At 36.3% G+C, this 16,398-nt stretch overlaps 2 protein-coding genes across 4 annotated transcripts in view; one reads left to right on the top strand and one right to left on the bottom strand.

Moving 5' to 3' along the window:
- Positions 1-7,534, bottom strand: part of LOC106872131 (uncharacterized) — a 31,568-nt gene extending 24,034 nt beyond the window's left edge. For 2 of the 3 annotated variants that reach the window (XM_014919000.3, XM_052965661.2), the window contains exons 1-3: positions 7,462-7,534; positions 2,656-2,745; positions 1,238-1,360 (exon numbers count right to left, since the gene is read on the bottom strand). In XM_014919000.3, coding sequence (XP_014774486.1) covers positions 1,238-1,360; positions 2,656-2,745; positions 7,462-7,485 — 237 coding nt within the window. In that variant the 5' untranslated portion in view covers positions 7,486-7,534. Of the gene's footprint in view, positions 1-753; positions 946-1,237; positions 1,361-2,655; positions 2,746-7,461 lie in introns of those variants that run through there. The other variant, XM_014919001.3, reaches the window with a different exon arrangement.
- LOC106872132 (transmembrane protein 181) overlaps positions 4,667-16,398 on the top strand; it is a 67,727-nt gene continuing 55,995 nt past the window's right edge. The window contains exons 1-2 of the mRNA XM_014919003.3: positions 4,667-4,750; positions 16,130-16,285. The gene's annotated coding sequence lies outside the window, so the exon portion shown is untranslated. The remainder of the gene's footprint in view (positions 4,751-16,129; positions 16,286-16,398) is intronic.

Below are 16,398 nucleotides of genomic sequence, written 5' to 3' on the forward strand. Positions count from 1 at the left end.
TTAAACAAAACTTTTTAAACTGAGAAGCCATAAACATACACAATAAGAAAATTATACAATAACTTAGGTATTTGTATAATGCAAGTGGGTTCAATTCAACTAATAGGGCACATTTTATAAAATTTGTCAATGTATTATTGCTAAATCTAATAAATCATAAATCAACAATTAGCAGTGCTCAGCATTAAGTAAACATGTAAATAAAATAACATACTTTATTCTAAAGGAATATAAAATATGCAAATTATACAAATATTATATTTGCATATTCCTAACACCAACCACTCTACAGAGTACATTAAAATTTTTGGTGTTAGCAGGAAGCATCCAGCCTTAGAAACTATATCAATATGAAACTTAGAGCTAGTCCTCTAATCCATCTAAGAGGGCAGTAACTCAAAAATAATAACTGACTGTGATGACCTAACTCATGCCAGCATTAAATGCTGATGTAAAATGATGATGATTTATAACTTGATTCCATACAGGATCTAAAGTAAATTCAGAAGTCCTTATAGAAAACTGACTTTCCAGACCATTCCAACATCACAACTCAATACCCCCGCCCAACCAATGTAACATGCTCATTTTTTCTTTAAGTCCCTCACACATAACAGTTCCCGTTCACTAGCAGATAGTATTTGTGTGTAAATGCTATGCTAATGTTACTATTTAAGGGGAGAAGATAAGAGTAGTGTGCAACAAATTACCATAAATGATGCAAGAGGAACAAAGGTCAAGAGAAACACATACCACGGTTGAGAATGTCTTAAAATGTCCCGACCATGTGGTTTATACCACCTTTGAGAGAAAGGTTGTTGCTCATCGATGGCAGCGACGACCAATAGCATCCAGCCGACATAATAGTAAGAAATTAATCCTGCAAGTGAGCAGCTTTGCCAGGACTTTGACGGGACAGGGAAGGCGTTTATAATTTGATCATCTCTAATTGTGAGAGGAAACAGCCAAACATCAGTACATTACCATAAACAACCAGAAACATATAAATACAGATATGATATAAATACATTATAGAATTCAGTAGATTCTATATATACAAATGATTATACAGTTTATACGATAAAGAACAACATTATGAAATCTATTAAAAGAAATGCATGTACACAAGTCACATATCAATTTTACATGTCAAATAATTCATTCAATTAAATGTTATCTACTGATATTACATGCATGTGACAAATATATAACAAGAACAAACCGTTAAAGCACTTACTTTGTCCTCAAGTTGATTATATACAAATTCAACAATAACATCATCCTCAATCCCTAAAAGTTCAGTGATTCTCTGGGAAATCCATGGTTTTAGAGTTTCTACATTCACTTTATTCATATCAACCTAAAATTATAGAAATAATTATTATATTAATAAATGATTGATCCAACAAGACAATAACCAATAAAAATAATAGTAATACTTTTTAAATGCTTTTATCACATTTTTAAAATATGTGAAGAATCATTTCATTATATGAATGCTCTTGATTGTTGAAAAAAAATTTTTTTTTAAATAAAATTATCAATATCAACAAGATCTAATGAAGATAGAACAAACTCTCTAATCAAATAGAAAAATAACATTTGAAAGTAAACTTTTAAGATATTTTTTAATCTGCTTTTAAAATCTGTAAACAAATTTTTACTCATCAGTTTCCAATAATATATACATTACCAAAAGTTCCTGGCGGTCATTTATAGTGGATTAATGGCCTTAAAGAGAAATTACATACCATTATACAATTCTATACCAAATTTTGAATTTAATTTGAGAGAGAGAGAGAGAGAGAGAGAGAGAGAGAAGAAAGAAAAACAGGAACTAATTTATCAACCATTGATATGAAGATATTACAGCTCTATACATCATGTTAACATTTTTTCATGTTTGCATGGATCAGAGAAAATTCATTGAGGAAGATTTTCTTATTACAAGGTCTGTTCCTGTTGCAAACATCACTTGTTTCAAGCAAATGACTGTTTGTATGACTGACATTGGTTTACAATCAGTGAACAATGTCAAGACAACATGTGTTTGTGTATATAGTGTACACATTCATAATTAGCATTTTTTCAATTTGTCAAATTCACTTGCAAGGCTGGAGCTATAGTAGAAGGCACTCGTCCAAGATTCCACAGTGAGGCTGAAATCAAAACTATGTGGTTGCAAAATGAACTTCTTAACCACACAGCCATGCCTGTGCTTATATAAATATCATTTGCACTATCAGTGTAGAAAATTGAGTTGTTAGACTTTCTTTTCTAGTTTTGTCATATTCCAAGAAATAGCTAATTTTTCATTGAATGTTGCTTTTAATGACAGAATATGATGATTCTACCAAGAGATAGGTTGGAATCATACCTACTGATCATATAACAATAGCTAGATTGACTAAACCAAATATAAATACAAGCTTTACTTAGCACTGCTTTAAGTAAAATTTAAAGAATAATCTTCAGTACAAAAATTCTTAAGAGTTTTCCACCCAAATGACATGCTTTATGAAAACAGAAAATTGTTTGATAACTGTCAAGTTTAGTCAACCTAACATGCTCTCATGAAGGCCTCACTTCAAATTAAAGTAAACTGCTGTTTTAAGATCATAATTTTACCTTTATGTGTAAAACAAAATTATTTACCTTTTTCTCCAATCCATCTGCGAACTTCATTGATTTCAATAGTTTTTTCTTTTTATCTGCAAACCGATTGTCCTGCTCTGCAGTGGTTCCCTACAAGTGAAGAAAATTTCATATTATTTATTAGGAAAATGGTTGAGGAAAAGAAAATTAAAAACAGGTAATTTCATCATTATCATTTAACATCCACTTTTGCCATGCATGAATTAGTTTTTACAGCCAGATCTCCTTCCTGTCACCAACCCTCACCTGATTCCAAAGTAATATTTCTCTATGGCCAGACATGTTCTCACAGAATACTGGAAATGAATGATTCTGCTTGTATGACAGTGACACTCATTTACAACTACCATGCGATGTTGAGACACAAACACACACATACATGATGGACTTCTTTCGTTTTCTGTCTACCAAACTATAGAAGACACTTGCGACTGAACCTGGAACCATGTAGTTGGGAAGCAAACAGCCTACTACACAACCACGACTGTGCCCATCATATTACTTCAATTTTATACACTAAGTCTGCAGCATTTTTTGAAAGCCTTTATAACCAGAAATTAGAATCTTTATTTAAAAGTAGGAATAGTGAAAAAAACAGAACTTTGTATGAAACCACAGAGTTAAACAGTAGAGTTGGAAACAAGCTCAAACTCCCTGAAACAAATATGCACTACATTTTATTTGTGGGAAATCTCAAAGATAGAAAACTAAACTAAATTCAGGTGGGTGACTGAGGACTTGATCTGCTAGAAATAGTACCCAAATTTCTTTCAAACTACCATCATCTTATAAAGAAGGAAACGGTGAATAATGAAATGTTAACCACAGCACACCACTGCAGGGAAGAGGTGGCTACAGCTTGAATGCTATAGAGTCTAAGTCTACTCAATCATGGTTAACCCAGAGGCTAAACAGCAACTAAATTCAAAGCTAACTTGTATATATATAAATATATATATCAAACATTTTGTAAATATTTCAAAGATATATCTGAAATATTTACAAAATGTTTGACATTTTTATCTATTTACAATTGGTGAATCTATTACAGAACAGCTATATATTTATAGATCTATACTAAAAATAGAAATGAGGTACATTTAAAGTGGAGGTTTAGGGGGGGAGCATAAATATTTGAGGCTGCATATCAATACAGAACAATATCACCATCATATTGTAAATCAGGCAGCATATTTCATGAACTAAAACAATTTTTTTTTTTGTTACTTTCAAAATATGTAACTTTACCAGAAGAGAATTCCAATAGTAATGCGAATTTTTAAATGCAGTTTAATTAACAAGATTATATAGTTGTTTAGCCCTAGGTCAAACTTGTTTGAGCAGACCTATGAGCAAAATCATTCCAGCTTGTTTTCATAGTATTTGCAGCAATTTTTAAAGATAATGGTATGATTTGGATAAATATTTGGCTGTTATTTCTAAAAAGTCAAATGACTACGTTGAGGCTTCTTTTTTGGCTCATCCAATATACAAATTTAAAAAATTCTTCACAGAAAGATGGAAGCCAGAATGCTTTCTTTCAAACGCCTGCAAACTTATGTTGAGACTACAAAGAGGTATTTTAGAAACTTAATATGAAACAAAAATATTTTTTCATAATTAAGCATTTTCTTCATATTTGTTATATTTGAATTACTTTTGCTCAGTAAACATTTCCGATGATGTTACGGCAGGTTGAGAATCAGAAGCGGAGTCTCGTATTTAACAAGATTACTTTGAAAAGAGTTAAACAATTATAGTTTAATAAGACTTATCATTTAAAGATTATATTAAAAAAAAAAATTAATAGAAGACAGTGGATTAAGAGTGAACGCAATTTGTGGCAAGTATCTCGTATTCCTTTGTATTCCACAAATATGATTTCAATATGTATTTTATTGGGCCAAAACAAAAGAAAAAAAATCGTCCTCAAGACTGGATAAACAATTACAGGTTACCACACACAGAGTATGTCACCAGCTTAAGCGAGATAAGACCAGCTGTTTGTATCCAGACTAGCTTTAATAGGGGAAGACGCATGCATTGAGCATTTCAGCAGCGACCATATGAACTGGCAAATACAAACGGAAATAAGGTACGAGATTAATTTAGTGTTAATAATTGTATAGATTCTCATAATAAATAATGATTTCTAATATACACAAGATTATCCATTCTGTCATCGAAGGAGGGAATATTTTATTTAATTTTGGAGGAGGCGTATCAATCTTACTCATGGTGACAATCGACTCGACGCGAGAGGCAGGTAACTCAAAACACATGACATTTTATTTGGAATCTACAAATTTCCTTTCACCCTCTAGAATTTTTTTGTCGGACGCCCAGTCGATTCTGCCAATTCCACTGCTTATTTCCCACTACTATTTCTCATTCGCACTAGGCTGTGTTTGTTCAACCGATCAGCCTTGATCGAACAAACCTGTAACCGAAAACATTCCAGCATCGATGTGAAGGGAACTAATGTATCTTTTTGGAAGACGGGGGCGTGAGATTTGGGAGTAATTTGGCTGCTTTTCTAGCAGGTCAGCGACCCCGCAGTAGTTTCTACGTTGGCTCCACACATCGTGGTATATAGCCGATTAAATAAATCCTACAGCACATGAGTGGAAAGTAATTCTATAAGCTTCCACAAATGTAGTGACGGTTTGAAAAAGTTAGTTGATCATAGCCGGGTTTGCTTTACGACAGCGAGAAAAACTAAATCATGATAATGCAAACCAAAACATTTCATTACTTTGGAGCACCAATAGCGTTCCACTACCATTAAAGGAGTAATAGTAATTATGGTTTCAAATTTTGACAAAAGGCCAGCATATTTTAGTGAGAGGTGGGGTTGTCCATTTCATTGCCTCAAATGCTCAACTGGTACTTATTTTATCGACAAAGAAACGATGAAAGGCGAAGTCGACTACGGCGGAACGTAATGTATAAAAACCGTTTGTGAGGTGTAGGTTTTGTTAGTGTGCAGTAACAGGGAATCGAAACCACGCATTGCATAACATGGAACAAGGCTTGGAGTTTGTTACACAGGAGCGCAGTCTGAAAAAAGTGACGAGCACATGGTAGAAAAATAGAGAACAATGCAATGTGTGCATGTTATATAACTCGAGGTAAGTTGGTCGTATACAAACGAATCGAGCGTACATCTACGCAATATTTAATAGACTAGAATGACAGTCTCCCTCTAATCACACTATCGACCTCAGGTAACATTGGATTAAGTAGTACTAAATGCACACTAGATGAAACGAGCTAACAATCCTCTTGTACGTTCAAGACTACACCATCTTTAATATGTGTGGTGAAACTGAGATGGCAAGCAGGTAAAGAAGATTTTTTAAAAAATGCTTTAAAAGGTCGCTCGACCTGCTGAAAAGCGAGGCTAAACCATCCTAAAATTACATTCTACAGTCTTAAAAAAAAACAGAAAGGACTTGTGAGATGTGGTTCTAGATACACTATATCTAAAAGAAAGGCAGCATGATCAGAGTTGGAAATTTTATAATAGATCTGCTCCGTCTATATATAAAAATAAACATAGTAATAGGAATAAAATAGTAAAAAAAAAAACAGGATTTTTAAAAAGAAAATATAAAATAAATCAAAAACTTGTAAAATATCAAAAAAATAAAGCGAAGACAATGGTGATTATGAAGTATCCTGGCACTTTTTCGTTAGTTCTCCGCATTTCAAATCGATGGATATTTCTTTGAGACAGTAAGTGGCATAGCGAACATCTACCATCCCCACAATTTTGCCTTGATTTGCTCAAATCATGATCACATGTAGTTCATGAAAACAGTCGGAAATATATTCGTTGAGAAACAATTCCAATGTCTTCAAAAAAAATTTTATGTGGTCATTGATCGAAGTTTTCAAAAATTTTCAGTAAGTTATAAAAATGTAGTAAGTAGACAGTCACATTTCGTTATGTCAAAAGGGTTAAATCATTAACATGACAAGACAGAAGATGCTGTGGTCACGCAAATTGCTAGAAGTAGCAACCAAATCTACCTCAAATTATTATTCCAAAAAAGGACACATCTGATAATGTAGTTTTAGACATTCTATGAAGAGACAGGATGGCTATGGTTGGAACGCCTTTGCTCAAGCTCCGTTTTATTAAGCCAAGAGGACTCTTACGAAATACACAGCTTATATATATATATATATACACATACACACATATATTATACATGCACATACATGAAGTCTAAACTAGAGGAATATTTTTCCCCCCAAAGTGTATTTTATTTTGGTGTTTCAATATGAAAATATTTTTAGATAACAAAAAAGTGAAAATAAAAAAAACAAAAACAAAACTTCAGTCTTTCAATAACATTCCACAAGAACAAAATTAAAATGAAAGCTTTCCTAGAATTGAAAGGAAGAAAAAAAAGCGAAACCTATCGAGGTTTTATCAGAGGATAAAATCATGTTTTAATTACAGAGCATTTCAACATAGTACGTAAAGCTCCAGTGATGTTTTAAATTCAAATCTCTCTCTTTTTGAATAAAATTTATACGTGCATATTACACAAATGCGAAGATTATGTTGGTGATATAGATATAAATATAGTGTAGTTTGAGCGGTAAACAGGTAACAGAGCAGCCATATTGTAAAGTGTCTGACCTACATAGAGACACACACGTTTAGATTAGTCTTTGTACTCGGCTAGCATGTTTTTAAACGACCGATTACCGTACAATCTACATAAAAGGACACTGCAGGGCAGACATAAGAAAAATGACCAGTGAATAAGAGATAGTTTTTTGTCTTTTTACCTTAAAGAACCCTGCATCCGTCATGATTGCGGTATTTATGCAGCTTCTATCTAGAGAACGTGCAAAAAATCCCAGGCAAGAAATTACCCACAATGCATTTGTATGTTGCTATTAGTACACAGTTTCCAGTGGTTATCTACTCCTGTTATCTCCTCATCTCTTAAGGGGGAACCACTATTTGCATACACGTGTGTACTTTTAATCTTTTAACGTTGTGTAGTAATAATCATATATATATATATATATATATATATATATATATATATATATATATATATATATATATATATATATATACTTTATTTAAAAGCAGCAGAAATATAACAAAAAAACTGTTACTCTGAGTTTCACGTTCCCCTTCATCGGACAGTTTTGTTAGAAACCTCTCTCTCAACTATAAATATATATAGGTTTGGTCTTGCAAACAGGAAAATAGAACTCAAAGCATGAGTATATATATATTTACTAATATTTAGCAGAAGCAACAGAGAGTCTCAAGAGGCGAGAGTTTCGTGCGTTAGTACTTATTTGATAAGTTTCGTGTGTTGGCACTTATTTGGTAAGTGTTAATGCACGAAACTCTCGCCTTTTGACTCTCTCAGTTTATCTACTAAATGTTAATAAAAGGCGGCGTGCTGGCAGAAACGTTAGCACGCTGGGCGAAATGCTTAGCGGTATTTCGTCTGCCGTTACGTACTGAGTTCAAATTCCACCGAGGTCGACTTTGCGTTTCATCGTTTCGGGGTCTATTAAGTACCAGTTACGCACTGGGGCAGGTGTAATCGACTTAATCCCTTTGTCTGTCCTTGTTTGTCCCCTCTACGTTTAGCCCCCTGTGCGCAATAAATAAATATTAATAAAATACACGTATATATATATATATATATATATCATCATCATCATCATTTAACGTCCGTTTTCCATGGGGACTGGCAAACCAGATGGCTACACCAGACTCCACTCTGATCTGGCAGAGTTTCTACAGCTGGATGCCCTTCCTAATGCCAACAACACCGAGAAAGTAGTGGGTGCTTTTTATGTGCCACCTGCATGAAGGCCAGTCACGCGGTACTGGCAACGGCCATGCTCAAATGGTGTTTTTTATGTGCCACCTGCACGAGTGCCAGTAAGGCGAAGCTGGAAACGATCGTGCTCAAATGGTGCTTTTTATGCCGGCAGGGAAGCAAGACTGCTGCTCTGGCAGTGATCCCACTCGGATGGTGCTGTCAGCACTCCACTGGCATGAGTGCCAGTTATCAAATTTGGTTCAGCTTTGATCTCACTTGCTCCAACAGGTCTTCGCAAACTGAGTTTAGTGTCCAACGAAGGAAGGTTGGCATGGATGCCCATCAACGAATTTGGTTCAATTTTCGATTTCGATTTCACTTGCCTCAACAGGTCTTCGCAAGCAGGGTTTTGTGTCCAAAGAAGGAAAGGTATGCATAAGTGGGCTGGCTACACCCCTGGTAAAGGCCACGGGTTATGGTCTCACTTGTCTTGCCCAGGTCTTCTCATGTACAGCATATTTCCAAAGGTCTCGGTCACAAGTCATTGCCTCGGTGAGGCCTAATGTTCGAAGTTTGTGCTTCACCACCTCATCCCAGGTTTTTCTGAGTCTACCTCTTCCACAGGTTCTTTCAACTGCAAGGCTGCGGCACTTTTTCACACAGCTATCCTCATCCATTCTTGCCAAATGACCATACCAGCGCAATCATCTCTCTTGCACACCACAACTGATGCTTCTTAGGTCTAACTTTTCTCTCAAGGTATTTATACCCTGTCGAATATGCACACTGACATTACACATCCATCGGAGTATACTGGCTTCATTCCTTGCGAGCTTACGTATGTCCTCAGCAGTCACAGCCCATGTTTCACTGCCATGTAGCATGGCTGTTCGTACACATGCGTCATACAGTCTGTCTTTTACTCTGTGCAAGAGGCCCTTTGTCACCAGCAGAGGTAAGAGCTCTCTGAACCTTGCCCAGGCTGTTCTTATTCTAGCAGCTACACTTTCAGCACACCCTCCCCCGCTACTGACTTGGTCACCTAGGTAACGGAAGCTATCAACTACTTCGAGTGGCAGAAGTTGTTCTCTGCACATTTTCAGTGTTTATTGCTTCTGAACATCTACCATATACAAAAACTATCTTGCTAGTTAGCCTTCCTTTGATATTGCTGCACCTCTTATGTGTCCATAGCTTACACTGGGTACATCTTATAGAGTTTCTACCTATGCCTTTTCTACAGATCAAGCAGGGCCATCTACCTGAAGGAGTTTGTGGTTTGTCTACCTTTCTACTTATTAGGACTTTGGTTTTAGCTAGGTTGATTCTAAGGCCCTTCGATTCTAATCCTTGCTTCCACACCTGAAACTTCTCCTCTACTTCTGGTAGTGACTCAGCAATTAGAGCAAGGTCATCAGCATAGAGGAGCTCCTAATATATATATATATATATATATATATATATATACACACATGTGTGTGTATACTATATCATCGTTTTAAAGTCTGCTTTCCAAAGCTTGCATGGGTTGGACAGAGTTTATTGAGACAGATTTTCCACAGCTGGATGCCCTTCCCATCAACAACCTTTACCACTTTCCCCATGGACAGAGATGTTTTTGCAGAATATTGGAAGTTAATGACATTTATTTACAACAGTCACGCAATGTCAGAACAAGGACACACACATATACACATTAGGATTCTTACAGTTTCCATATAGCAAATTCATTCACAAGAGCATTGGACAGCCCATGCTATAGGAGAAGACATTTGCTCAAGGTGCCACTTGGTGGAACAGAACCTAAAACATGGTTGGGAAGTAAATTTCTTAACCACATAGGCACTCTAGCACTCAATACATATAAGTCAAGGAAGTCACACACTTCAGGACTATCAGTGCTCGATTAAGGATTACAAACCAAACTTTACTTCTAACCTCAAGTGTTGTCTGATAAATCCTGTAAAGTTGGAGATCAACCTGGTGAGCAAGCGTCTGTTTATGAAGCTCAGTGACATTAGGAGAACCTCTGACCTTGCATTTCAGTGAAGTGTCAATAAGGTCATTACATAGTTTCAAAACCAATAATGGTAGTTGTAGAGCAAGGTTTACTTAATCTGATATAGTGGGCTTTAACCCTCCAATATTGAGGATTTTGTTATATTGGTGCTGAACTTAGCTCAGGCCTATACAGAAATGGGCAATCAAGCATCATCATGCATTCCAGAAAAATTCTGCTCTTCAACAAGAGAAAGCTCCAAGTCATACAAATTGACAGGGAAGGCTCCTCCAATGCATTGATGGGGGAATTTAACAGTGCTGATGTGTGCAACCTCATTTGCTTTTTTATCAACTAACTTTGCTCTTATAATGCTTTGGCAATATCAACAGGGGCGAACAACCACACATTCGATAGGTTTAGGAAAAGCTTGACTCATACTCTGAATTCTCTTTGACTCAAGGTCACCATAGAAACCAACCTGAGATGGATGATTCCCTTTTTAATTGTTTCATTGAATTTCAAATAATTTCACCTTTGAAACTAAAAGACATGAAATATATCATTGACTATTGAAACACAAATTTTCTATCAGTATACCATTGAATATAAATTAAAGCGAACACTTTGTTTTTTACATTGGCGTTGTGTTGTGGAATTGAAAATAAATAACAAAATTTCAAGAGTTCACTTTCTATTTGACAGAACCCAATTGCAATGAGTTCAAACTCTGCCTTGCTGCAGGAGATAATCTTAGGAGATCAACAAAAGACAGTCTGTTTAGTTTTTCTTGTGACAAGGGAGCTGTGAGCATGTGTTTCTTTCCCGATAATTGTAATCAGCAAGCAATTGTCCTACCTTGAGTCCAGCCACTTATAATGTTTAGACCTATACAAAAAGAATAGAGAACATTTATAACCTTTCTATATTTAAGAGATGAGGAATTATGTACATTATTTACAATTGACAGATATTTGTCCTCATCTTGTTTGTTGTTAACACAACATTTCGGCTGATATACCCTCATCAGGTGTCTTGAGGAAATTTTGAACCTGGGTTCTCATTCCTAAGGTATTTTTCGATGTTGTTGTTATTATTATTCAGGTCACTGCCTTGAATTGAACTTGGAATCTTGCGGTTAGTAGCCTGCACTCTTAAGCACTATGCCACAGGCATATGGTCATGTGGTGCGAATGGGTGAGGACACCTGTGTGAAAAAGTGTCACACCCTAGTGGTTGAGGGAAACTGTGGAAAAGGTAGACCCAGGAAGACCTGGGATGAGGTGGTGAAGCACGACCTTCGAACATTAGGCCTCACTGAGGCAATGACTTGTGACCGAGACCTTTGGAAATATGCTGTGCTTGAGAAGATCCGGCAAGCCAAGTAAGATCATGACCCATGGCCTATGCCAGTGGTGTAACCAGCCCACTTAGGCATACCTTTCTTTCATTGTACACTAAACTCTGCTTGTGAAGACCTGTTGAGGCAAGTGAAATCAAATTCGATGATAGCACCACATGACTGGCATCCGTGCCAGTGGAGCGCTAAGAGCACCATCTGAGCATGATCGTTGCCAGGGCCGCTGACTGGCCCCCGTGTGGGTGGCACATAAAAGCACCATTCGAGTGTGATCGTTACCAGTGTTGCTTTACTGGCATTTGTGCCGGTGGTACCTGAAAAACAACATTCGAGTGAGGGCGTTGCCAGTACCACTGGACTGGCTCCTGTACAGGTGACATGTAAAAACACCATTTGTGCAGGCCGTTGCCAGTACCACCTGACTGGCCCTCGTGCCAGTGGTACGTAAAAGCACCCACTACACTCCTGGAGTGGTTGGCGTTAGGAAGGGCATCTAGCTGTAGAAACGCTGCTTGATCAGATTGGAGCCTGGTGCAGCCATCTGGGTCACCAGTCCCAAGTCAAACTGTCCAACCCATGCCAGCATGGAAAGCAGACGTTAAACGATGATGATGATGATGATATTTATATGTATATATATATATATACATGCAACATAAAGAGTATATCCCTTCATCAGTTGTCCCTGTTCCATCTACACCGCGTTCGAAGGCAAGGACAATACGCGACTTTGTTGGAACAGTCCTTCCCGCAAAGCAAATTAAATAAAATTTGGGATCTTTTGTGGAGGATGAAAGTGTTAACAAGAACAAGACAGTAAAAACAAACGGTGAGGGTTGTTGAGCCAAGACGATAGAAAAATTATTATGAACGCTAAGTAGACAAGCTATGAGAGAAGAGACAGAAAAAAGCACATCTTTTCTTTAGGAAGGCAGTGGACAGAAAGAGAGATCCCCTTTCGTCACGTGTCAGCGACGAGAGAGTCAAGGACACAATGGAAACATATGGATGTAAGTATACTTATATATATATATATATATGTGTATTTGTATGTATGTATATGTGTGTATACATATATGCATGTCTCTCTCTCTCTCTCTGTATATATATATATACATATGTATGTATGTATGTAGCTATGTGTGTGTGTCTTTGTTTGTCTCTCCACCATCGCTTGACAACGATGTTGGTATATTTACGTCCTCGTAATTTAGCTGTTTGGGAAAAGATATCAATAGACTAAGTACTAGGTTTACAAAGAATAAGTCCTGGTGTTGATTTCTTCGACTAAAAAACCCCTAAAGCGATGCTCCAGTAAAATGGCTGAAACAAATAAAGGAACGTGTGTGTGTGTGAGAGAGAGAGAGTGAGAGGTGTTGGACAGCCACACAACCCATAATTTTTTTTGGTTCCTAAACTTTCAAAAAGTGATTACGAATACGGCTACCCTCCCCATCCACAAAGATCCAATGTTTTCAAAATTTCAATTCCTCTTAATATTTTTGGCTTGTTTTCAAAATTTTTGTTTCTATTTTTGGTGGGTGGAGAATAACACATTTTAAAATAAAGTGATTACAATTTCGGAAGAAATTATTTTTAGAACATTCCTATTTGAAAAAAAAGTTAGTCTTCTTTCGGCGCTTGGAATACTTATACTTGTCCCCATATCTACCTTTAAATTTTTCAAATCACTCCTCCTCATCAGCTTTCGGAATAATGACATTGATCCACAACTAGGAATGCAATAAGATTCTGGTTAGCAAACTGACAAATACCTATATTAACAGAAAGCAGGGCTGGCCCTAGGGTTGCTGGCACCCCGGGCAAGCTGAACTTCGGTGTGTACAAGCTGACGGTCATGGAATTTTCCTTGTTTTTGTCATGCCCTCTCTGGCGCCCCGGGCGACTGCCCGAGTTTCCGGTACCTTGAGCCGGCCCTGACAGGAGGACAGTAGAATTTGCATCTACATTATTTTCTTTATTCGGCAAGACAAACTTTTTAAAGTTTCAAATAACACTTTTAAAATTCAACATGACAATTTATCTGTTCCTGTTCCAGGCAATACAGGTCCGTCTAGAAGTCGTTGATCTGCTCCTATATGAGAAACATTGTATTAGTTCACCCACCAGTTTTCCTATCTCACAGCATAGAAGTGTTCGATATATTGTGATGCAGTTTGAGTTTGTCCCTGGTACTGGAAAAGTTCTCAGATCTTACTATAATTTACTGGTTCTCAAAAATGTCAAATACCTGACCTCCTCCCCATCATATTGTTAGGGAAGTTTTTTGAACCCCCCCCCCCTTATTAATGGGGAGATAAAATTGAATGTTCCTCCACAAAATTCTCTCTTCGCCATGGCGTTTGACAAGTTTTAAAATGCCAAAATCATCTTAATTTTGCCCACTCCTTTTTCAATCTTCTCCCTCCTCGCTTATGAGAAACTCTGCTATGCCATATACTGGATGTGAATGGAATTATAATAGAAGATTAAGAAACACACAAATAAGGAAGATTCATTTTAACATGATAAAGCAGCTGTTTTAGTCAGCAGTAACGGAGGGGGCAATTACAAGTTAAAAGAATCTGTGAAGACACATCTACTAAGACAAACAGGGATTTAGTGCGATCTTGTAATCTTGTCAGTGACCAGGTAGCAGTTCGCGTGACAAAAATTTTGACACTAAATAACAATATATGTTTAAGAGAAGTCTCTATGCGTTTTTTAATGGCTAATGTATCTTCCACGTCGCAGTCGTTTTAGTCCCAACACAGTCTCTGATCAAATCAGTTGCCTAGTCAGTACACTGCCTGTAATAAAATAATTTTGGAAATTCAGATATGCGACTTATATTAAATTGCTTTACTGGGCCATATTGAAATTCTATAACAATCTATAGAAAACGTTTCTGTATCTATCAAAAAAAGGTTGAGAAGCTGCTGGTAGTGTAATATTGAATGTTTGCAATATGCTAATACAGTGTTTTTGAGGGCCTCACCCCGAACAGTACGGGCTCATGAATGATGAAAAAGGAGCTGACAAATTACGATGTTAACTGAGATGATTTATAAACTATTAAAACTTGTTCTGGCCATGAAATAATTGTGTCGACGTAAATTCTGTTAAATGCTAATTTCATTTATGTGGAAATTTTGAATAACATTTTTTTTCAAAATCGTATCACGTCTTTTTTTTTGTGTATCTTGGACTGGATTGTTCAATGTGTCGTCCTTCCTTTGAGGTGTGTGGTTTGAGAGAGATTTGGCAGTTATTTCTAGCAGGACGAGCGACCACACTAAGGCCCGCTTTCTTTATCATCTGATGTTTCTAGTTCAGTATTCAGCCACGCACTCGTAATTAAAACGGGCGGGTTTAGTAACTTCTAGAGCAGGTATGAGCAGTCACCTGCAACCAGTGGGATTTTCTGAATGGTAATTACCTTGAATTTTTTTAGTAGTGCGGCTTGTCTGATGAGTAGGCATATCTCATGCGGCCCACTCCTCAAGAAAGTTGCTTGTATCTGTTCTAGACTGTTGGTGTTCAGCTGGTGTGGGTATTCCCAAAGCTGGGAAGAGAGGAGATTGGGGTAAGTTTATGAAATTGAAAATTGGAAAAAATTTTCAAATAAAAAGTTTTACAAAATGAGCTGTGGTGAGGGAGAAATTAAAATTTTGATTGAAATAAATAAAAAATTTAAAATCGTAACCTTGTAATCTTTTAATCATTGTCGTTGAAACTTATAAAAAGGGGGTGAGGTGGGAATGATTGTTCATCATAAACTTCAGACTTTTACTCCGAGTTTCACGTAAACAATCAGCTTTAATAAAATTCAGTATTTAAGTAGCTTTTCCTTCGATATTCGAATGAATATTATTTCTGTCACCTTATTTTGTACGTACAAAACACACACACACGACTTCTCTCTCACTCTATGTGTATACATATATGCATACACACAGATATATATGCACGTGCACACGACTTGTTTTTGCTTGTTTTTGTGTATATACACACACACACAATGACTTCAGTTAAATTATATCGATCCACAATAGTTTGTATTGTATTCAATGTGTATACTACCTCTGATCTCTATATCTCGAATAATTATTCATTTATACATACATATATACGTACACACGTGCACATATATACATGTATGTTTATGATATTATTCTATAACATTACATTATATATATGTAAATCTGTGTAAACATGATCTTACAGTATTTGCTTTGCAAGCGTTATCAAGAAAATAAAATTGAACACTTTTAAAGAAAGTAAAGTGAGTTGTTTTGTTAGTTTTTGATAGATTACAGGACACTGTTTATATGTTATTGATCTGCTGAAGATATTCATACGAAAGTGAAACTACGAATTTGTAAACGGTGTCTTTCCCTCACAATGAAGCTGATCTATCGAACATTGTCCCAAAACCAGATTCCATGCTTGGTGGACGTGAGTTTTATTTTTTTAAAAATAATTATATAATATATATATGTAGGTAATAATTATTATTGTTGATGTATGTGAATATAAAACAGAAAGCAAAACAACGAAGTGAAACGAAA

Source organism: Octopus bimaculoides, chromosome 2 (assembly GCF_046866305.1).
Source record: "Octopus bimaculoides isolate indiv1 chromosome 2, ASM4686630v1, whole genome shotgun sequence".
Taxonomy (NCBI): domain Eukaryota; kingdom Metazoa; phylum Mollusca; class Cephalopoda; order Octopoda; family Octopodidae; genus Octopus; species Octopus bimaculoides.